At 34.6% G+C, this 21,265-nt stretch overlaps 1 protein-coding gene across 1 annotated transcript in view; it reads right to left on the reverse strand.

The window, feature by feature from the left end:
* Positions 1 to 21,265, reverse strand: part of LOC134275877 (RILP-like protein 1) — a gene marked incomplete at its 5' end in the record, with an annotated part of 116,084 nt that overhangs the window by 34,182 nt on the left and 60,637 nt on the right. The window contains one exon of the mRNA XM_062758162.1: positions 13,786 to 13,884. Coding sequence (XP_062614146.1) covers positions 13,786 to 13,884 — 99 coding nt within the window. The remainder of the gene's footprint in view (positions 1 to 13,785; positions 13,885 to 21,265) is intronic.

Raw genomic sequence — 21,265 nt, forward strand, 5'->3', positions numbered from 1 at the left:
AAAAATAATGCATTTTCACTATACATGTATAATCAATAAAGCCCCACCCTAACACCAGAATGCCTGTCCCTGGGGCCTTAAAAATCATAATTTTGGAAGAGTACTCTTGCTCATTATAACTATGTACTTAGTTTATTTAATACCCAGGAGCAGAGGAGAAAATTTTTGAAAAAATAATGCATTTTCACTATATAATCTATATAGCCCTGCCCTAGCACTAGAACCCCTGACCCTTGGGCCAAGAAATTCACAATTTTGGAGGAGGTACTCTTGCTCATCATAACTTTGTACTTAGTGTATTTAATACCCAGGAGCAGAGAAGAAGATTTTTAAAGATTTAATGCCTTTTCACTGTATAATCAATAGAGCCCCGCCCTAACACCATAACTCCTGGCCCTGGGGCCATGAAATTCACAAATTTGAAAGAGGCACTCTTGTGCATTATAACTATTTACTTAGTTAGTTTATTTAATACCCCAGAGCAGAGAAGAAGATTTTCAGAGATTTAATGCATTTTCACTATATAATCAATAGAGCCCCGCCCTTACACCAGAACCCCTGACCCTGGGGCTAAGAAATTCACAATTTTGAAAGGGACATTCTTCCTCATCATAACTACGTACTTAGTTAGTTTATTTAATACTCAGGAGCAGAGAAGAAGATTTTTAAAGGAATAATGCATTTCCACTATATAATCTATATAGCCCCGCCCTAGCACTAGAACCCCTTACCCTGGGGCCATGAATTTCACAGAATTGGTAGAGGACTCAATGCTGATTACAATCATGCCAACAGTTTGACTGCTTGATGTCCAGTAGTAAAGAAGAAGATTTTTAAAGATTTCATTAATTTTAGTGGTTTTGGCCCCACCCCTCAGGCCCCAGGAGGGCGGGGACCATAAAATTCAAAATTTTTGTTTCCCTTCACCCATAGATGCTGTATACCAAATTTGGTTGAAATTGGTTCAGTGGTTTCAGAGAAGAAGCTGAAAATGTTCAAATGTTAACACACAACACACGACGGATGACGACGGACGCAAACGGATAGCAATAGGTCACCTGAGTGACTCAGGTGACGTAAAAATACTCATAAAAGTATCTTTGAATCCACAAAGTCATGTAAATTTATCCACAGTATTTTTCTAACGTTAAAAATTAAAGTTAATCATATTATATAGGAAAATTTGTCAAATAACAATATTTTTGCAGAAAAGGCGAATTGGAATATAAGCAATATTAATGCATTTTCCAATTGTAAATTGATCAACAAATATATTTTAAGTTAAACAAGAGGCCCATGGGCCACATCGCTCACCTGAGAAGCTCTGACCATTCTGTATTCTTTAATACAACGATGTAAAAGGCTTGTTATACATAATGCAATCCTACAAATCACTTCCTACCCCAGTAAGCATTGTCATAATTTAGACATTTTGAAATCTACATTTTACCCCATGATCCTTCCATGTTTCATATTAATTTTTGGAATTATCCTTCCTGGTTGAGGATCGGATATCCTTATCATGCTTAATTAGTTACAGAAGAAGATTTTCAAAGATTTTTCCTATATATTTCTGAAATAACTTCCAAAAATAATTGATTCCAGCAAGTATAATGGCCCTGCCCTTCCCGAAAGAAACACACGATAAGGTCACCTTTCCTTGTGTATTAACGTTAACTTATGTATTATTTGTAACAAAACTTTGGATTTGTCTTATATTTGGGGATTTCTCCTGATTACATCCCATTTTATTTTACAAAGAAAGATCCATGCTGAAAAAGAAATTGCCAAATTGTTTTCTGATACAAATTATCGTTATGGACGTAAAAATGGATTGTCCCCAGGTTGTGGCCAAGAAACACAAATTTCCCCCTGGGGTCATGATTTGAACAATTTAGAACTCTCCTACAACACTCAACAAATGGATGCCTCCACATAAGTTTCAGCTTTTCTGGCCACAGTGATTGACCTCTACAGCGCGTGCGAAGATCCATTTTCAAAGATTTTTCCTGTATATATTTCTATATAAAACTTTAGGTTCCCCATTTGTGGAAGGTTGATCTTCCCTGAAATTGGTAAAGGTCATGATTTGAACAATTTAGAATATGAATTTGGCAGATTTATGTAGATAGGATGCCTCCACAAAGTTTCAGCTTTTATGTATTTTTTTGAGAAAAGATTTTCAGAAAAGTTTTTCCTAGAATACAAATGATATTAAGTTTTGATCTAGCCGTGTTGGTCAAATTATTATCCTCCTAAGGCCCTGATCCCAACACTAGGATTAACAGATTTGTATGTACTGTTGGTATTTCAAAAGATTGATCCATATTTGTTTTCTCCACCATTTTTCACATAAATTTATCAAAAGTTCTTGAGTACAAGAAGATTTTAAAGATTTATTATATATATTGCTATATAAAACTCTTGTTGCCCAGTTATTTGTAGTTTGTTGGTTGTCTCGTCGTCAGTGGAAACTTTGCAAAATAATCATTTAAAATAATCAAATCTTTACCTTTAAAGTTTAAAGAATATAAGAATTCACAATTAGAATAATTGTCGCATAATTTTATACCCTCACTAGAAAAGCAGGGGTATGATTTGAACAATTTAGAATCTACACTACCCCAGGTCTGTCCACATACGTTTCAGCTTTACTCCTCTCATTCCACTGAAGAAATTTTTTAATGACCCAACTATTTTTGTCAGAATCTTGATTACATATCCCCATTGTGCATGTCCCTTCATTTTAACTTTTTAAATTGACATATACCCAAGGATTTTGTACAAAGTTTGGACAGTGCCATTATGTTCATAGAAGAAGTCGAAAATGTGAAAAGTTTTAGTGTGCTCATTGCTTATAGCACCTCTAGTTATCTCTACTCTATAGTTGAAAATATGAGAAAAAAAATCTCCGTATTACGTCTATTTTAGCAAGAAAAAAATAATAACAAAAGACATTCAGAGAAATTGCTATGATTTTTATCCTTATTTGGTACTTTTTGTCTTCTTTTTCCATCATGTATTCTATAATACATAGTGTAAAAGGCTTTTGCTATCATTGCAAGACACCACAAATCACTTCTTATTTCATATCATGCTAATAAGCATTTGTATTTGTAATAGCATTTTTAAATCATTTTATAGAAATTTCTATTTCAAATACCACAGCAACTCCATTTATTGAAATCAAAAATCTATACACAAAAATATGTATTTTAGAGTAGTCTACTTGTGTACCAAGTTATACTGAAATCAGACCAAAACTAGAGGAGAAGTAGCATTTCGAAAGCATTTCTTCGAAATTTCTATTTTTTGTAACCCTAGCAACATTGTCATGGAAATCAAAAACTGATGCACAGATTATGTATCTTAGTGTAATCTACTTTTGTGCCAGGTTATACATGTATTGAAATCCGACAAAAACTGTAGAAGTAGCATTTTAAAAGTATTTGACAGAAATTTCTATTTTTATTAACAACGGATTATTAATAAAAGGTTAATATGCGTCATAACAGAATTAAGATCTTAGTATACTGATTACATTGTGTGATAAGTTATTTTAAATAACACGCCAAAACATGTAGGAGAAGTAGTATTTTGAAAGCATTTCACAGAAATTTCTTTTTACTAACCACAGGCAACACTGTTCATCGAAATCAAAAACTGATGCATTGATTTATGCATCTCGGGGTATCTACTTGTGTGTGCAGTTTTTAAATTTCCAGGTGTAGGAGGAGTTTCAGTTGAAATTGTTTTACAGATGAGACGGATGGACAACAGACACATTACTATGGCATAAGCTCTTTTTATCTCTGACCAGTAGAGCTAAAAATAATGAAAAAGAATCTTCTGATGAAAGCTGGACACCACTGACAGATTTATTTTCCTAATCCTCTCTCTCTCTCAATGTCTTTTTTTTTGTAAAAAAAGTTTTTGAAAATGCAATAAATTATATAAAAACAAGAGGCCCAGGGGCCACAGCGCTCACCCGAGCACATCAGCTCGGAAAAAACACATCTCCGCTCAGAACTGAAAGTTTACTGAGGGGGGGGCTTGAATTTTAACCCCCCAGGGGGTCATGATTTAAACAAACTAGAATCTACACTACCTGAGGATGATTCCATATAAATATCACTAATCATGGCTTTGAAGTACTTGAAAAGAAGATTTTAAAAGTTTTCCCTCTATATATTCCTACGTAAAACTTTGGTTGGCCATTTTGGCCCCACCCTAAGCCCGGGGGTCATGATATGAACAAATCTGAATTTAAACTACCTGAAGATTATTTCACATGAGTTTCATCTTTCCTGTCTCAATGGTTCTTAAGAAGAAGATTTTAAAGATTTATCCTATATATTCCTATGTAAAACATTGATCAGCCATTTACCCCGGGATGGCCCCATGATTTGAACAAACTTGAATCTACACTACCTGAGGATGATTCCACATGAGTTTCATCTGTCCTGGCCCAGTGGTTCTTGAGAAGAAGATTTTTAAAGATATTTCCTATATACTCCTATGTAAAACTTTGATCAGCCATTTTGGCCCCACCATAGCCCCGGGGGTCATGATTTGAACAAATTTGAATCTACACTACCTGAGAATAATTTCACATGAGTTTCATCTTTTCTGTCTCAATGGTTCTTAAGAAGAAGATTTTTATATTTCAATGTAAAATTTTGGTTGGCCATTTTGGCCCCACCCTACCCCCGGGGGTCATGATTTGTACAAACTTGAATCTACACTATCTGAGGATGATTCCACATGAGTTTCATTTTTCCTGGCCCAGTGGTTCTTGAGAAGAAGATTTTTATTTTTCTTTAAACATATGCCCCCCTCCCCCCGGTAAAGCACAAAAAGCTGTAGTCCGAAATATCTGACGTTTTCCTGGCTTTTTTACGATTTTGATATTTTACGTGCCAGGTTATCCAGGCATGTAAACTATCAAAATCGTTAAAAAAGCCTGGAAAACGTCAGATTTTTCGGACTAAAAAAGCTGTGGTTTGAATTTGTGAAATAACAGTCCATATTACCTGTAAAAAAGAAATTTTTGTGTAAGAGGGGGATGTTTTAAAAAAATTTTTTTTAAAATCTGTTTTCCGTTGATCACTAGTTTTACCAAAATTTAGAGTTATCTCTCTCATTTTTGTGAATTTGGCGTGCCATACTCTTTGTTTTCCCAAATAAGTAATGTTTTATGAAAATACATATTATACAATTATTGCTGTTTTTTGAGGTCAATACAATGATTTAGCCATCTGAGGAGTACAATATTCAACGAGCCCGAAGGGCGAGGTGAATATGTTAACTTCGAAGGTGCTAAAATTGTATTCACCGAAAAAACAGCAATAACTGTTTTATTATATGATTCACTGATAAAATAGATGCAGCTCATTACTTGTTTGCATTTTATTAAGTCCTAGCCAAATACAAGAGAGAAGCAGAATTAAAATGCGAATAAACCTTACCAGTCGTATCAATTTGAAATGCTTTTTTCAAATCAATTTTAGTTGCCATGAAAGAAATATATAATGTCACTCTTTTTTTATAGGATAGATTTTGAAAGGAAGGGGTATTATCAGGGAAAACTCATTGCCAAAAAGTAAAAAAAAAATTGTTCAGTAAAAGTAAATCCCCTTTTACCACCATAACCCTAAAATATATATTCGCTTATATGATTTATTCACATAAAAAAATCATAGTCGTTTGAATAGCTTTACAAAACAATTTGTATCAATTTGGAATTTCCCAAATATAGTCGTTTGAATAGCTTTCCAAAACAATTTGTATCAATTTGGAATTTCCCACTATTTTTAGATCAATGTAGAGGAAATAAATCCTTGTATTGACCTGGAATGTCACGTGCAGGGCAATACAACGTAATATTTTTCTAACATAGTTGGATCTCAGCCAATCAGAGAGATGGAAATTGTTCAATCATATAATAAAATAAATTATCTATAAAAAATAATAAAAATTCATCGAATATGTTAACTTTTGAAAATTGACCTAACTTTTGAAAATTGAGGTAGGCGGGAGAACAATACTATCGTTCGCAGTTGTGCCATCAGATGTTCATAGACAAAAAATCAGCATGCATTACCAGAGATTTTTGAAAGAAATAAAATTATGAACATTTTTACATTACTCGAAGAAACATAATTTTATGTACAAAAATTACGAAACATAAGTTCCAGATTTTTTTCCATCAAAATCTGTTTTGGAAGAGGTATACAAATCCATATATAGACATTAAAAGTATCGCACACAGGTTCTTCGTTTAGTGTAACTCTTCAACCCCAGGAAAGAGCTCGAGCCCAATAAAGTTCAAACTACATTGCATATGACCTTAATTCCAGTTTTAAAATTTTAAAAATATATTTATTATATAGTCTCGTGCTATACACAGGTGCCTATGGTCGAGACACTCCCACCCCGTGTCTTCCGTATCCCAGAGGCTCTTTGACTTCATTTAAATAAAACATTTTTATGACATATTCACAATATATTACATATGAAAAATCCAAAGTTTAAGCTAAACCTAGCCTTTTATAAAAACATATACTCTCTGATACTAAAACAAAGTATGACTTATTATATAAGGCTACAATTAGTTTTAGCTTAAATTTTGGATGTTTCATTCGTAATACTTAAGTGAATATGTCATAGAATTTTTTTTTAAGTCAAAGAGTTCTTGGGATATGGAACAAAGAGCGGGTGTTCCGTCCCCTGTGATTCCATAAATCTGTGTATAGTAGTAAGTGAGAACGATTGAAACTCATGGCGTTTAACAACTACATTGTCTTTCACATGCACTCAAGCAAGTATGTTGCAAAAATAATTACACACACACACATGCTGAAACATTTCACTTGAGGACTTTCATAATTGATTATTGTTTTTCTTTATCTTTCGTCAAACTGTGGAGCAGGTACGGTATAATTATGTTTTACATCTGTTCAGGATAAACAGGGGTTTTCGATTTATAGCCTCCGGGGGCCGCGAAACAGGATTATGGCCCGAAGTTTATAGTGCTGGCTTCCGTTCGGTAATTTGAAAGACTTGCATTTGTTCTTTGAATAAAAGAATATGCTCTTTAGAAAATGCGGCGTATTATGAAAAGTTATGAAAGTATCAAAGTTTTATAGCAATGATCTTTTTTTAGCAAGATTGGACAACAGGAAGCAGCTAGTTATTCGGAGCATATGTATGTTGCTCTGAAATGTAACGAATATATAAGATATATAAATCTTTTTTTTTTCATTAATTAGTTATTTTTATACTATTAATGTAATTTAGAATTAAAAGTAAGGGGAAATTATACATTTCCTTACTTTACAACTCTCTTAAAATAAAATGTATAAAAAGTAAGGGCTCATTAAACATGCCAAAATGTTGAAGAAATCCAGATATCAGGCCAAGGGTTAAAAATGTTGTGATTATTGATAAAAATAAAATGTAGATCATATCGGTGAAAAAAACTAAAATTAACAAACTAAGGTGTCAAAGCTTATGCTGGAGCTGCTTGTGCAGCTGAAAAAAAAGAAAGAAAGAAAATACGTTTTACTTTTTTCTTTGAATTTTTCACTCTAATTTATTTCTGTTATGCACACATAATGTAATACGTAGAGGGAGGGGTGGTGTAAAAGAACAAGATGTTTTTTTTTTACACAAGACCCTCAATTCTTCGAATCTAAGTCTGATCCTCTTTCGGGAGAAAATCGTTAATTTAAGTACATACCTTATATAAAAATATTTGGAAGCGTGTGATAAAGACGTTTTATTTTAATTGTGTGCATATTCCTGAGTTATGAAAATAATAAACCTTACTAGTATTTTAATGACGTCCGTCTACAACATATTCATATCTAGAGTCTGTTCTGACCATCAGAATATTCGTAAAAAAAAAATTCATTTTTATAGTCTAGCAGTGGTATGATTATAAATGATAAGAGAGCTCTCGGTCAAAGTTTCTAGTGCATGTCTCCTCAAATTGTTTTCGACGTGCAGTTGTTATATCAAAAGCTTACGGAAATTGAAGAATCCGCGTCGCGCATTTAAAAAAAAAAGTTCATACAGACATAGCCTATTTTATATTACACGTGGGTAGATTTTAACAAATTATACATTGTATTATATACTTCAAGAAGAAACTTTGAAATAAATTAATAAAATGGGGATGAATGCCTTTGGGTAATTAACACATTTCAAATTATATTCTTTCTATGTGTTAGAATCGCTATAGTATGAGAGGATGTATAGGCTACCAAAAGTGAAAATAATTTTATTTTGTTCTCTATATATTTTATTGAAAACCACACGCTAGCAGCAGGCTAACAAATGCATGGTCAGTTTTTGTCCAATTTCATCATTTATTTCAATGCTTGAACCAGAAAATATGTTTTTATCTTTTCTTCCCAAATATATCATTATATGTTTAGTTTTAAGGTAAAGATTGTTCATGCACTTGTTTCCATTACCCGATAATTAACACCCCCTTTTCTAAGTGTTTATAAAACTGCTGAATTAATTTTAAAGTGCTTAAAATAAATTGTTTGTACTAGGCCTAATCGAGATAATATAATTTACACACTTGCAAGATGTGCCGAGAAAGCGGTCTTTTCATAGCGTCAAATTAAAAAAAAAAATCATTGATCCGCTCCTCAAGGTGCCCCTACGCATTTTCAGGTAAAGTTTCGGTCACCTGTCGCAATGCATGATGGGATTTGGGAAGTGACTCAATATGGCAGTCGTTGTTTGAAAACATTCTAATATTACATGACTTTCTTGTGCAAAGGATTGAGTAATAAGCTGTATTAATATAAAGAAAATCATGGATTTATTTCGAAGTTTATCATTTATTTTATTTTTATCAGTGATTAATTATCAAGGTAAGTCCATACCTGAGTAATACCTGCACAAAGTAAAGCGTAACCTGTTTTATTTATCAAAACAATGACTCCGGTCAATATACATGTTCTTTCTTTCACTTCCTTAACAATTAAAATAAATAATGAAGCGTTTGACTGAGTTTAGAGAGTTTTAGGGGAGAGTTGCAGATGTAAAACATGCTTCTTTTGAAAGCGGTATTCATGGGGAATTTGGGGAGAGGCGTAGAGGGGAGAGAGTGGTGACTAGTGCTTTGTAAAGGAAGGAGTGCCACTTTTCAGTTCCTTAGTTAGTCTGAAGAGTTGAATATTATATAGTACTGGTATTTTCACTAGAGTAACAGAAAGACTTTGAAGAGGAAACGAATTTTCTTTGCTGAAGGATACATCTGTGGTCAAGCTACTAATTAATGGCCTTTTTTGGGTTTTTGGTTTCAACTCAAAAGGAGTATATTTTTCTAGAAGAGAGCAAAATTTGCATTTAAATTATTTTAATAACTGTTCAAAAATTTCTAAAGTTATGGATGTATTTAAGACCCAAACAATTAAAAAATATATATATACTGGTGTCTATATCTCAATTTTAATTTTTGAATTTACCATGTAATTCTACAGGAAAAGTAAATAAATATACAAACTTAAGACCTTTAAAAGATGAGCTATAATATAATTTTTACTAGGTAATAGATTTAATGGTTGAAAGTAATAAAAACGTGACTGGAAATCTGAAAAATTACGTTTTTTTTTAAATATTTTTTTTCAAACGGATGTTCCATACTTCTTAATCATCAAAAAAGTAAACATTTAGACAACATAAAGATATTGTCCAACAATAAAAAGAATAAAGGCTATGTATCCAAATTTTTGCGACATACCACGATACAACGAAACCCACGATATAATGAGAATCGAGTATATATTAAGCGGCAATGGAAGTACGTGTTTTATTTTTGGACAGCTCAATTTATGTTTACATAGAAGTGATTTTCATAAAAGGTTATAAACTTTAAGAGAATGGCAACAAAATAGCTTGCTTCATTGATCATGTTCATAGCTATAATTTCACAAAAAAACGTTTCTGGCCTTATTGACATAATTAAGTTTCATGACAATTTAAAACAGCAATTGTTTGGTAATTAATATTGGCAACTAAAAACTTCAAATTATTTTTATTTTCCTTTTAAAGGGTACATACAGTGTATGGTAATGCTTTCATTTAAAAAGAACAAACTTGAGTCCAATTCACCTGAGGATGCTTTGTGGCAAGTTAAGTTAAAATTAGCCCAGTTATTCTTGAGAAGAAGATGAAAATGTGAAAAGTTTACAGACAGATGGACTACAGACAAAATGTGATAAGAAAAGCAAACTTGAGCTTTCGTGTATGGTACAGACAGACATACAGGTAAACAGGAAGTTGATACTGAATTTAAACAAAAACTATTGCTAATTGTCGTGAACAATTACAGATGTTCCCCAAACGCTCCCAAAATCCCTTTTTGTGTCTAATTCCTGTAAGACATTTTTAAAAGTATAATCATTATCGAAGTATATCATCAAAGAACAAGAGGCCCAAGGGCCTCGAATCGCTCTTCTGATAAATCATACAATCTATCCTAAGACCTAAGATGCAACAACTGGCAAAGTTTGATGATTCTTAGCCAGTTAGGGCTGAAGATATTTAAATGTAACTATAAAATACTATAAGCAGGTCATGGTGACCTATTTTTTGATTGAAATTTTCTGAGGACACAATATGGAATAATTGACAAAGATTGATGATTATAAGCCAATAAGTACTTGATATATTCAAAAGTGGGTCACAGTGACCTACTTATTGATCAACATTCTCCGAAAACCCAAGGTGCATCAACTGACAAAGTTTGACAAATCTCCAAGCCAATAAGTACCATAGAATACTCGAATATAGCCATAAAATGTCACAAGTAGGTCACCATGACCTAGTTTTTGATCATCATTCTCCGAGAACCCAAGATGCATCAAATAAGAAAGTTTGATGATTCTAAACCAAATAAGTACCTGAAATACTTAAATATAGCCATAAAATGTCAAAAGTAGGTCACCGTGACCTACCTTTTGGTCGACATTCTCAGAAAACCCAAGATGCATCTACTGACAAAGTTTGATGATTCTAAGCCAGTCAATACCTGAGATATTCAAAAGTAGGTCACCATGACCTACTTTTTGATCAATATGCTTGGAAAACCTAAGATGTATCGAATGACAAAGTTTGATGATTCTAGACCAGATAGTACCTGAGATATATAAAACTAGCCATAAAATGTCAAAAGTAGGTCACCGTGACCTACTTTTTGGTCGACATACTAAGAAAACCCAAGATGCATCTACTGACAAAGTTTGATGATTCTAAGCCAACAAATACCTGAGATACTTAAATATAGATATAAAATGTCAAAAGTAGGTCACCGTGACCTACTTTTTGGTCGTTAATCTCCAAAAACCCAAGATGCATCAACTGACCAATTTTCATGATTCTAAGCCAATTAGTACCCGAGATACATAAATCTAGCCATTAAATGTCGAAAGTAGGTCACAGTGACCTACTTTTTGGTCGACATTTGTGAAGATCAAAGATGCATTAACTGACAAAATTTGATGATGATATGTCTAATAGTATTCAAAATATGCCTTTTAAATAATTTGAAAACAAATGCCAGCAAAACTTTTTAAAAAGTAGGTCACAATGATCTACTTTTTCCTAAATATGTTTTAAGGCCCAAAGATGCATCAACTTACAAGATTTGATAATTCTAAACCTCTCAGTGTCTGAAATAAGATTAAATGTTCTAGAAAAAGATTAGCCATGAAAGTTAAAAAGAAGGTCAAGGTGACCTACTTTTAAGCTGAATTTTTTTGAAGACCCAAGATGCATCAACTGACAAAGCTTGATGATCGTACGCCTTAGAGTATCAAAAATATGCATCAAAATCAATTTGAAAACAAAAGCCCGTAAAATTTAAAAAGTAGACCTACTTTTGCATTAAGATGATGTCAAGTCCTGAGATGCATCAACTTACAAGATTTGATGATCCTAGTCTTTATAGTAAGCAAAATATCAACGTTTTTAATAAGTGTAAATTTTGGTCAACTTTGAAGTGACCTTGAGACCACGCCCTTTGCCCCAGGGTCATGCCTTGAACAATTTTTAATCTTCAACATATCCCGACCCTTGTATGTAAGTTTGGTGAAAATCTGCCTGGTGGTTCTGGAGAAGAAGATTTTTTAGCAACCAGTACTTTTGGTTTTATTTTCGTGATTATCTCCCCTTGTTTTAGGGTCCTACCCCTAGTTTTAGTATAAATGGTAGCCCATGGGCCAAGGATACGCTGTGACAAATTTGACAATAATTGGCCAAGGGGTTCTTGGGTTATGGCCAATATTCTAAAAAGTTAACGCACACCGCACACCGCACGACGCACACCGCACAAATGGCCATAGCATTAGCTCTTTGAGCCTTTGGCTCAGAAGAGCTAATTATAAAAGCTACAATGATATCAACTATAGGTCGTTTAACGCATTGTACGCGCATGCATATGCAAGATGATCTTTACAAAATATATTTTACTGTTTTTCAAATATATTGGCCATTTTGCGTATTTTGCATGCGCACGTGCATCTATGCATGTTCATGCATTCATTTTGATAGTACCATAATTTAGGAATCCATTATACCTATATATTCATATTCTAAATTTTATCCCGTTCCCTTGAAAACTAAGAAAGTTATAGGCATTTAAAGTTTCAGCCAATCAGATTGCAGCACACATGCATGCGCATGCTTTCCATGATAATTCTTATATATCGTGCTGTAGATCTTTATAACGTATAACCATGTTCAAAATTTCAAAGGATTTTTTCGAAAAGCAAGAAAGATATTGAGACTTTAGTTTCAGCCAATCAGAGATCTTGCTTTTTTGACCATGTCATCTTGTCTATGCTTCTAATATATACTTATAATATGAGTTTCAAAGCATTTCATCGATAATTTAAATAGTTACGTCTGTATCAATTATATTGGACATTTCTCGTGTTGCACGTGCGAGCTCTTGCAAGCACACGTGCATGCACATGCTTTCATGATAATTCTTATATATCATGCTGTAGATCCTCCCCAATGTATGACTATGTTCAAAATTTCAAAGGATTTTATCAAAAAACAAGAAAGATATTGAGACTTTAGTTTCAGCCAATCAGAGCGAAGCGCACGTGCATGTGCGTGAGATCTTGCTATTTTGACCATGACATCTTGTGCATACCACTAATATATCCTTACATTATGAGTTTCAAGACATTTCGACAAAAAATAGAAAAGTTACAGTTATATCCATTATATATTGGTCATTTCATGTTTTGCACGTGCGCGCTCTTGCAAGAAGTGCGCGCAAAATGACCTTGATTCCGCAAATCTACATAACATGCCTACTTACCCTAAAAAGGTTTCACCTAAGCCGGATGTGTAGTTTAAAAGATCACTCGCGGACAAAATTTTCCCAGGAAGAAAAATAATAAGAAGAAGAAACAGAGTAAAAACAATATGTTCCCCAACTTCGTTTGGGAAACATAATGAATCCCATCACATGGCATGCCTCAAAGAAGAATGTGCTTAAATTTCAAGTATCTGCAATAAGTAGTTGCTGAGAAAATTGCGACCAAAATTTTGTTACGAACAGACACACAGACAGACAGATTGACAGAGACACTAAGGTAAAACAGTATACCTCCTCTCCTTTGGAGCAGGGTATAAAAACTAGGTAACCTGCGTCACTCAGGTGACCTTAAAATGTTGAAAATGCCAGGACCAAGATTCAATAATTATAGGCAAACTGCTAATTATAAAAGAATTGACAAATATACTTACAATTTCCGAATTCCTGAGGGTTTTCTTTGTCCTGGATATACCTTTTCCTCTGGTTCTTTGTTGATTGGACCCTCCACTGGTAGATCCTCCCCTTGGTATCTAAATTTATTACAAACTCTTTTAATATCTTTATGCTAAATAAAAAAAATTCCTATTACATTTTCTGTTTTAAATTGGATTATATACCATAGAATGGGTAATTTTGACAGTTACTCAATTTTGAGACCTTCTTTATTCAGTCTAATTTAAAAAAAAATCAATCAAAAATCCAATCTCAAAGCTTTTTACACTGTTTTTCAAAAAATGCTTAAAAAGGATTCTGAGTGCTACATATACAGGACATCAAATAATAAATACACACTAGATGAGATTTCGTTGCGAGCAACGAGTAGAGCAACGAGTAGGTCTTCCGTTCGATTTTTGATAAGATCATAAAACAACTTCAAATGAAAAAAATGTTCATATGAATTATTCAAAATACGTGAGAACACATTAAAGAGTGAAATCTATAAATTTCAAACAACTTCAGGTCCTTATAATTCACTTCCGGTGTGACCGGAAGTACTTAAAATGACTTATTATTCCTCTCTGAGTGTGAAGGAATCATCCCTGATAATTTCGAGGAAAAATGCTCATTTTTTGGACTACTTCCGGTTTGGAAAAAATAACTTCCTGTGGACATAATATAACTTGAGACTCTCTATTTGCCTCCATAAGAATCATTTAGAAAAGAAAAAAATAAAATTTTGCATATTTTTAAACTACTTCTGGTGGACAACGGACGTGACCGCAACAAAAATTTTATATCCTTCTCAAATCTACGAGTCATAACTATCATCCCTGAAAGTTTCAGGACTCAATTTCCAACCGTTTTCGAGAACACTCTCGGACAAAATGACACTTCAAAAATAGAAAATTGGCAGTATCTCGCAACCGAAAGTGACAACGGCAAAATAAAAAAAAATGCCTAAAGTTCAAATAGTTTCCAATCATTGCTGAAAAGTTTCATGAAAATCTGTTGAGGCGTTCTCGAGAAATCGTCTGCACAAAATCGGTAAATAAAAAAATAATAATAACTAGATGCGATCTCGTTGCGAGCAACGAGTAGGTCTTCCGTCCGAATTTTCGATGAGATGAGATATGACTTTGACTATGATCTTTAATAAAACATCATGGAATCATGCCTTTTCTCGTTTGATTAAATCCTTTTGATTTAGATAATATCATCAATGCGTACTTAATTTGCACATTAATTCTTTTCTTTTTTCTACTTTGAGAAACAACCAAAACCAACTAAAGAAGACTTGTAAGGAGACCTTGGATTATGAATGTAGTTTGACATAGAATTGCAACGAACTTACGACGTGACAATCCAAGTATCCCTACACATTTCATTGCTCCTTATGTTACTTTCGTTCACGCAAACGCTCGGCTGCCTCTGTTAACCGCTATTGCGAAATGTCGGAATTGACAGAGACCGCCGCCATTTCGTTCCCGCTTCAGATTTTTGAATGTTAATATCTCGAGTTTGAATTTATAAATTTACAAACGAATTATATATTCAGCCTAATAAGAAATGTTTCTATCAACTACACTAATATAATTTGAAATATTGAAAAACAAAAAAGTTAAAGACGAGAGACTTTTGGCCCCTCTATGCCCCCAATTTGAAGGACTTACCCCGTTTACTTGATATCAAATGAAAGGTCTCACTATATTGCACATTTTTTATTATATATGTCTTAACAAAATATTAACAGGTAAAAAGATATAAAAGAAAACGTTTCAATTTTTGCGCGATGAGTATGAGGCTATTTTTCGATCCAGGCGAGCGTCGATGCCTTTTTACCTGGAAAGCTCTATCTGCAAAATGTCACATCTACTATCCTTCCTCTACCTTCACTGAAAATCTCAAGTCGATATCTTAAGTCGTTTAGGAGGAGATCTCAGGACAAGCTGACCCTCTAAAAATCAGAAAATCGTCCATATCTCACGACCGGAAGTGACGACGTACTTACGAAAAATTTCCGACAAGGTTCAGATAAATATCTATCAGATCTGAAAATTTGGTGAGAATCGGTCTAGCCGTTTCCGAGAAATCGCGTGCACAAAATCGGTAAGAAAAAAAATAATAATAATAGGGAAAAAGAAACCGAACGAAAACAATAAGGTCTTCCGTTGGAGACGGAAGACCTTAACAAGATGTGAAACTCATTGCGAGCAACGAGAGGTCTTCCGTCCGATTCCGGAAAGAAAAAGTAAAATCGAGCTGAAAAAGTAAAAAAAAAAGATTTCCACACAAGGGGGGTTGAACCCAAGTCGCCAGCATGAATTTCCAACACACTAAATATAACGCTATCGGGACCTCTACTCTAAATCTACTTATATATTAACGAAACAGTTCTTCTCTCTTAAAATTATGAAAGGCGGGTCACTATTCAAAATTTAGTGCCAAACGCCATGAGTTAATCTTCGCCCCTTCTCTTTGGAATGTTCTATTAAATAGGGGGTGATAGCTTCAATGAAATTAAGAAAAGAACGTTCTTATAGCCTAAGATTTGAGGTTTAGAAAGTATATTTAACACATTTTAAAAATTCCATATTGTATATATGCACATAACACTAAAGCAGTGAAACGGCTATGAATTTTTTTCAACTTCCTGTTTATCCCCAAAGTGAACTATCCCGATTAGTTAATCGAAAAGGTTGAAACGTTTCGCCGAAGAATATGGCTCGCCCTATGACGGTCAAGGAATCAGATATCATTTATGCTCAATAACTTGAATCAGGTCTTTGAGACAAGAATGCTCAAATAAACTCCATGAAGCGATCTTAAAAAAAAAATCGTTTTCTTATTTTTGCATTATTTATTAGTTTAGTATGACACAAGTGTGAATAGGAAAAACCGAGTGGTTAAGACAGCCGCCATTTTGGACCCGCTTTAGATTTTTGATTGCTAATATCTAGAGTTTAGATTTATCAACATTCAAACAAATTAAATAGTAAGCATTATAAGGAGGGTTTCTATTAAGATACCAAAAATAAATGAAAAATACTGAAAAACAAAAAAGTTAGAAAATACGATTTTTTTAAATTTGCATCTCATAACGACCGGAAGTACTGACGACGCATGAAAAGGTGCTTCTGCAAACCAGAAAGTCATGATCTATCATCTCCAATAAGTCTCCATATCATATAATTTGCCATTTTCGATAAAAGTGCGCGACAAAATCGCATTTTAAAATCAGGAAATTGTCCATAACTTGGCACCAGAAGCAAATTTTCCAAATTTTTCTTCGGATGTAACAACTTCATATAATGACACATATTTTGTGAAAGTGTCATGAGAAACCGCTGAATAGTTTTCGAGAAATCGCGTGCACAAAATTTTTGTCAAAAAAAGAATAATAATAAGAAACAGTACAATCACTATAAGGTCTTCTGTGAAGACGGAAGACCTTAATAATAGTGGAAAAGAAACAACAGAATCAGTAGAAGGTCTTCTGTTGGAAACGAAAGACCTAAATAAATTTGAAACCACTTTCTGCTTTCAATCATTATAGTAATCTTTTTTCCTTTATAATTTCAAATGTACTTAATTACGAGTCTTGAACACTTGTGATTGATATTCCAATGTCAAACATAGGTAATCAAAGATTACAAAGCTCACCTCAACGAATGTTATCAGTTTAAGTAATGCAAATCTCAATCATAAATTTCTTAACAGTAAGTATTTATCTAGCTGCAGATTTGTAGCATTATGGTTTTTATATTTGCCTTTGACAATAACGCTACAGATCTTGCATTGCAAAAATGGTGCAATTTACAGTGCAATATTTTTTTTGCACTTTTAGGGAGAATTTCTCCACTTTCCAGCATCGGTCAATTAACTTGTTTTTCACTCCTTATTTCTAGGCACATTATTTTACTTATCTGTATATTTAATCCATCTCCCAACCCTTTATAGTTGTCTCTACAAGTGATAAACTCACTTGATTAAAATTATTTGAAATTTAATAGATTTAAATTATTATTTATAAACAATGTATTTTCTATCCCACTTTGTTCCTGTTTAACTATTGTTAATACTATTAAGTTTGTTATATAACATGAAAATCTGCATAATTCTGTTGTGGGGTAGCATTTCTAATTATAGAATTTTTGGTCAGATAGGAGAGATGATATTGACTAATGAGAATAGAGTAACCGGGGGCATTGATGCCTAGAGGGGGAGTCTGTACTGTTCCATTTGCATCTAGACGCTTGTGTTTGCAGCTATTATTTTCGTTCGTTTTTCCCTATATTCTACCGATTTACACTATGCAATACATACCTCTGTATTGTTACATGGTTATTTAAATAGCTTGTGGATCTGTTTTGGACTAAATTTTATTTGATATCGGGATAATTGTGATTTTCTATCTTGATTCGGTGACTGGACCGTGTGACGCCATGGAACCTAAGCATACAAGATCTATGCCCTACAGTTATAACCTTGATTTACTGGAAAATTGGACTTCCGCACAACTGAAGGACTCTTTAAATTCTCGCAGGATCGCTTTCCCAGCCAATGCGTGCAGATCAGTGCTGATTCGTTTATATACAGACAGTGTAGCAAGTGTGCGATCCCACAATGCAACGGGTCAACTCAACAGAGACAGCGACCCTGCTCTGCGATCCAACAATGCACTGGACCAAAACAGCAATGGCGGCGACCGTCAAAACAACACGCTGGTGGATGTAGTTTCCAAGTTAACCTCAACGGTACCGTCCTTACAACAAAATGTCATAAATCTAACATCGAAGGTTAATTCTATGACACAAGGAGCTGGTCTGCAGACGAGTGCGAATGCCGTTAGTAATGCCCAGAGCCAACTTAGCCAAGAAAGAACGTCCGCAACTACTGGTTCCTCGGCCCCAGAGAAAACAGATTTACGTTAGACACAGCTTTTGCCCGCATTTCGGCATCAGCGGCCAGCTCAGCGGAACAAATGACGGAACTTCGGAGAACCCACTATGGATTTGCTGCAGAGTCCCTTCCTCTGGTGGAAACGATTTCGCCGCAAATTGGTCAACAAATCACAGCAGGTAAAGACGTCAATCTGGCGTCACTGTTGATTCCCTATTACTCACCTCCAGATGAGAATAAGAAGCCTGATAAAAGACTCTTACATTCTCTTACTATTGGGGAATTTATCCAGGCTTTCGGGATATATAAAAACATTATGGGCCAAGCATACCCCTGGAGAAGACAAGAGCTAGATTTATACGAACGGGATATCATAGATATGGCTACCAGATATCCAGGAAAGGGGTTCTACGAGTACCATCGGCAATTCAGCCTCATGGCCGCATCACACCTGAAATACAATAACATTTTAGTGGACTGGTCGGTACGAAACAACACGCTTTTCTGCAACCTTTTTGCCAACAGTAAAGCTCAAACCTGTACCACATGCAATAGCACACTGCATTTATCTGGATTTTGTCCATTAAATGGTCCTGCTGGAGATAAAAGACATGGAGACATGCACTCTTATGGAAGGAAAAGGCAATTCCATGATGGAAGAGAAATTTGCAATAACTTTAATGGGGTCAGGGGTTGCCAATTACCCAGATGCCGTAACGCACACCTATGCATTGAGTGTAAAGGAGAACATTCAAAACAGAACTGTTCATACCCAAAAAACTCGAATGCGCCCCACATGGCTGGGGCTCAGAATCCACAGAAGATGTAAGAGAAAGCTACAGTGACAAAATTTCAACACCAGTGAACATCGACATGTTACAAACTCTTTTGGTGGACCACCCTGATCGGCAATATACAGATTATTTACTCAATGGACTTAGACTTGGTTTTCACACTGGTTTTCAGCATCTTCCCAAGAAATGACATGATGTAAGAATTTAAGATCAGCATCATTATATTCAGACAGTGTTACAGAACTTAAACAAAAAGAACTTTCCTTGGGTTATTTATATGGGCCATTTGATGAAATTCCCTTTGAACACTATCGAATTAACCCTATTGGCATAGCAGAGAGCAAATACTCGAAGAAAAAACATCTTATTGTGGATATGTCAGCACCACACAATGATGAAGACAATCCCAGCCTGATTGAGCTCATTGACAAGTCTGAATTTTCTCTTAGTTATGTAACTATGGATGATGCTATACAGCTTATCAAATTCCACGGAGAAGGAGCATTGCTCATTAAAACGGACATCACTGATGCATTCAAGATTATGCCCATCGCATACCATTTATGGCCCTATCACGGAACTCAATGGAACAAACAATATTACTTCTTTAAATGTTTAGTATTCGGCAGCAGATCTAGTCCAAAAATTTTTGATTCCCTTTCGTCAGCTGTGTGTTGGATTGCTGAACATGGATACAACATACCATCTCTTGGATGACTTCTTGGTGGTGATATCTCCACATTGTGACGCCCATAGAATTATGGACAAATTTCTTGGGATCTTTAGAACACTTGGAATCCCACTTTCAGAGAAGAAAACTGAAGGACCAAGCACAGAATTGGAATATCTCGGAATATATCTGGATTCTACTAAGATGGAGGCACGTTTACCCCAAGAAAAAATAAAGAGGATATTAGACATTGTCAATTCATTTAAGCTGCGTAAATCGTGCACAAAAAGAGAATTTCTGAGTTTGTTAGGACATCTTAACTTTGCATGCAGAGTTGTCCTGCCTGGTCGATCCTTCGTCTCGCATCTTATAGCCTTGTCCACTACTGTTGAACAGCTGCATTACCATGTGAGATTGGACAGTATGTGTAGAGCAGATCTCGCCATGTGGTCAGACTTCTTACAATCTTGGAATGGAGTGTCTTTTTTCATCGATGATAATGTTACAGAAGCTGCAGATATGCAGTTATTCACAGATGCTACCCCTACAGCCTTTGGAGGGTTCTATCAAAACAAATGGTTTCAAGGAGAATTTCCTGCTGACCTTTCTCAAGAGAAAACATCTATGGCATTCTTTGAGCTCTATCCAATTGTTATGGCTTGTCTTCTTTGGGGTCATGCCTGGCCTAGGAAATGCATTCTTTTTCACTGATAATCAAGCAACAGTTGATATTATAAAGAAAGGAAGATCAAAAGTCAAAAGCATCATAAAATGAAAGAAAAAGTGAGCAAGCTCACATACCCCACTCTCCCCCAAAACTAAGTGCTGAAAATCCCAGCAAAAATGAAAGAATCAGAATTTCCCGGTAATATGCACATCTACAAATTGTGTCCTAAATATTTGCAAAGTTTGATGAAATTCTGTGCAGCGGTTTATGAGGAGTTGCGCTGACAAACTGTTCACCGCTATATTCAAGATATCCCCAAAAATCTAAGTTGTAAAGTGCCAAAATTCCCAGAAAAATAAAGGAATCAGAATTTCCTGGTAAAATGCAAATCTATACATTGTGTCCTAAATATCTGCAAAGTCTGAGGAAATTCTGTGCAG

Source organism: Saccostrea cucullata, unplaced genomic scaffold (assembly GCF_032062105.1).
Source record: "Saccostrea cucullata isolate Sc308-1 unplaced genomic scaffold, CSIRO_AGI_Scuc_v1 ctg6509, whole genome shotgun sequence".
NCBI classification, from domain to species: Eukaryota; Metazoa; Mollusca; class Bivalvia; order Ostreida; family Ostreidae; genus Saccostrea; species Saccostrea cuccullata.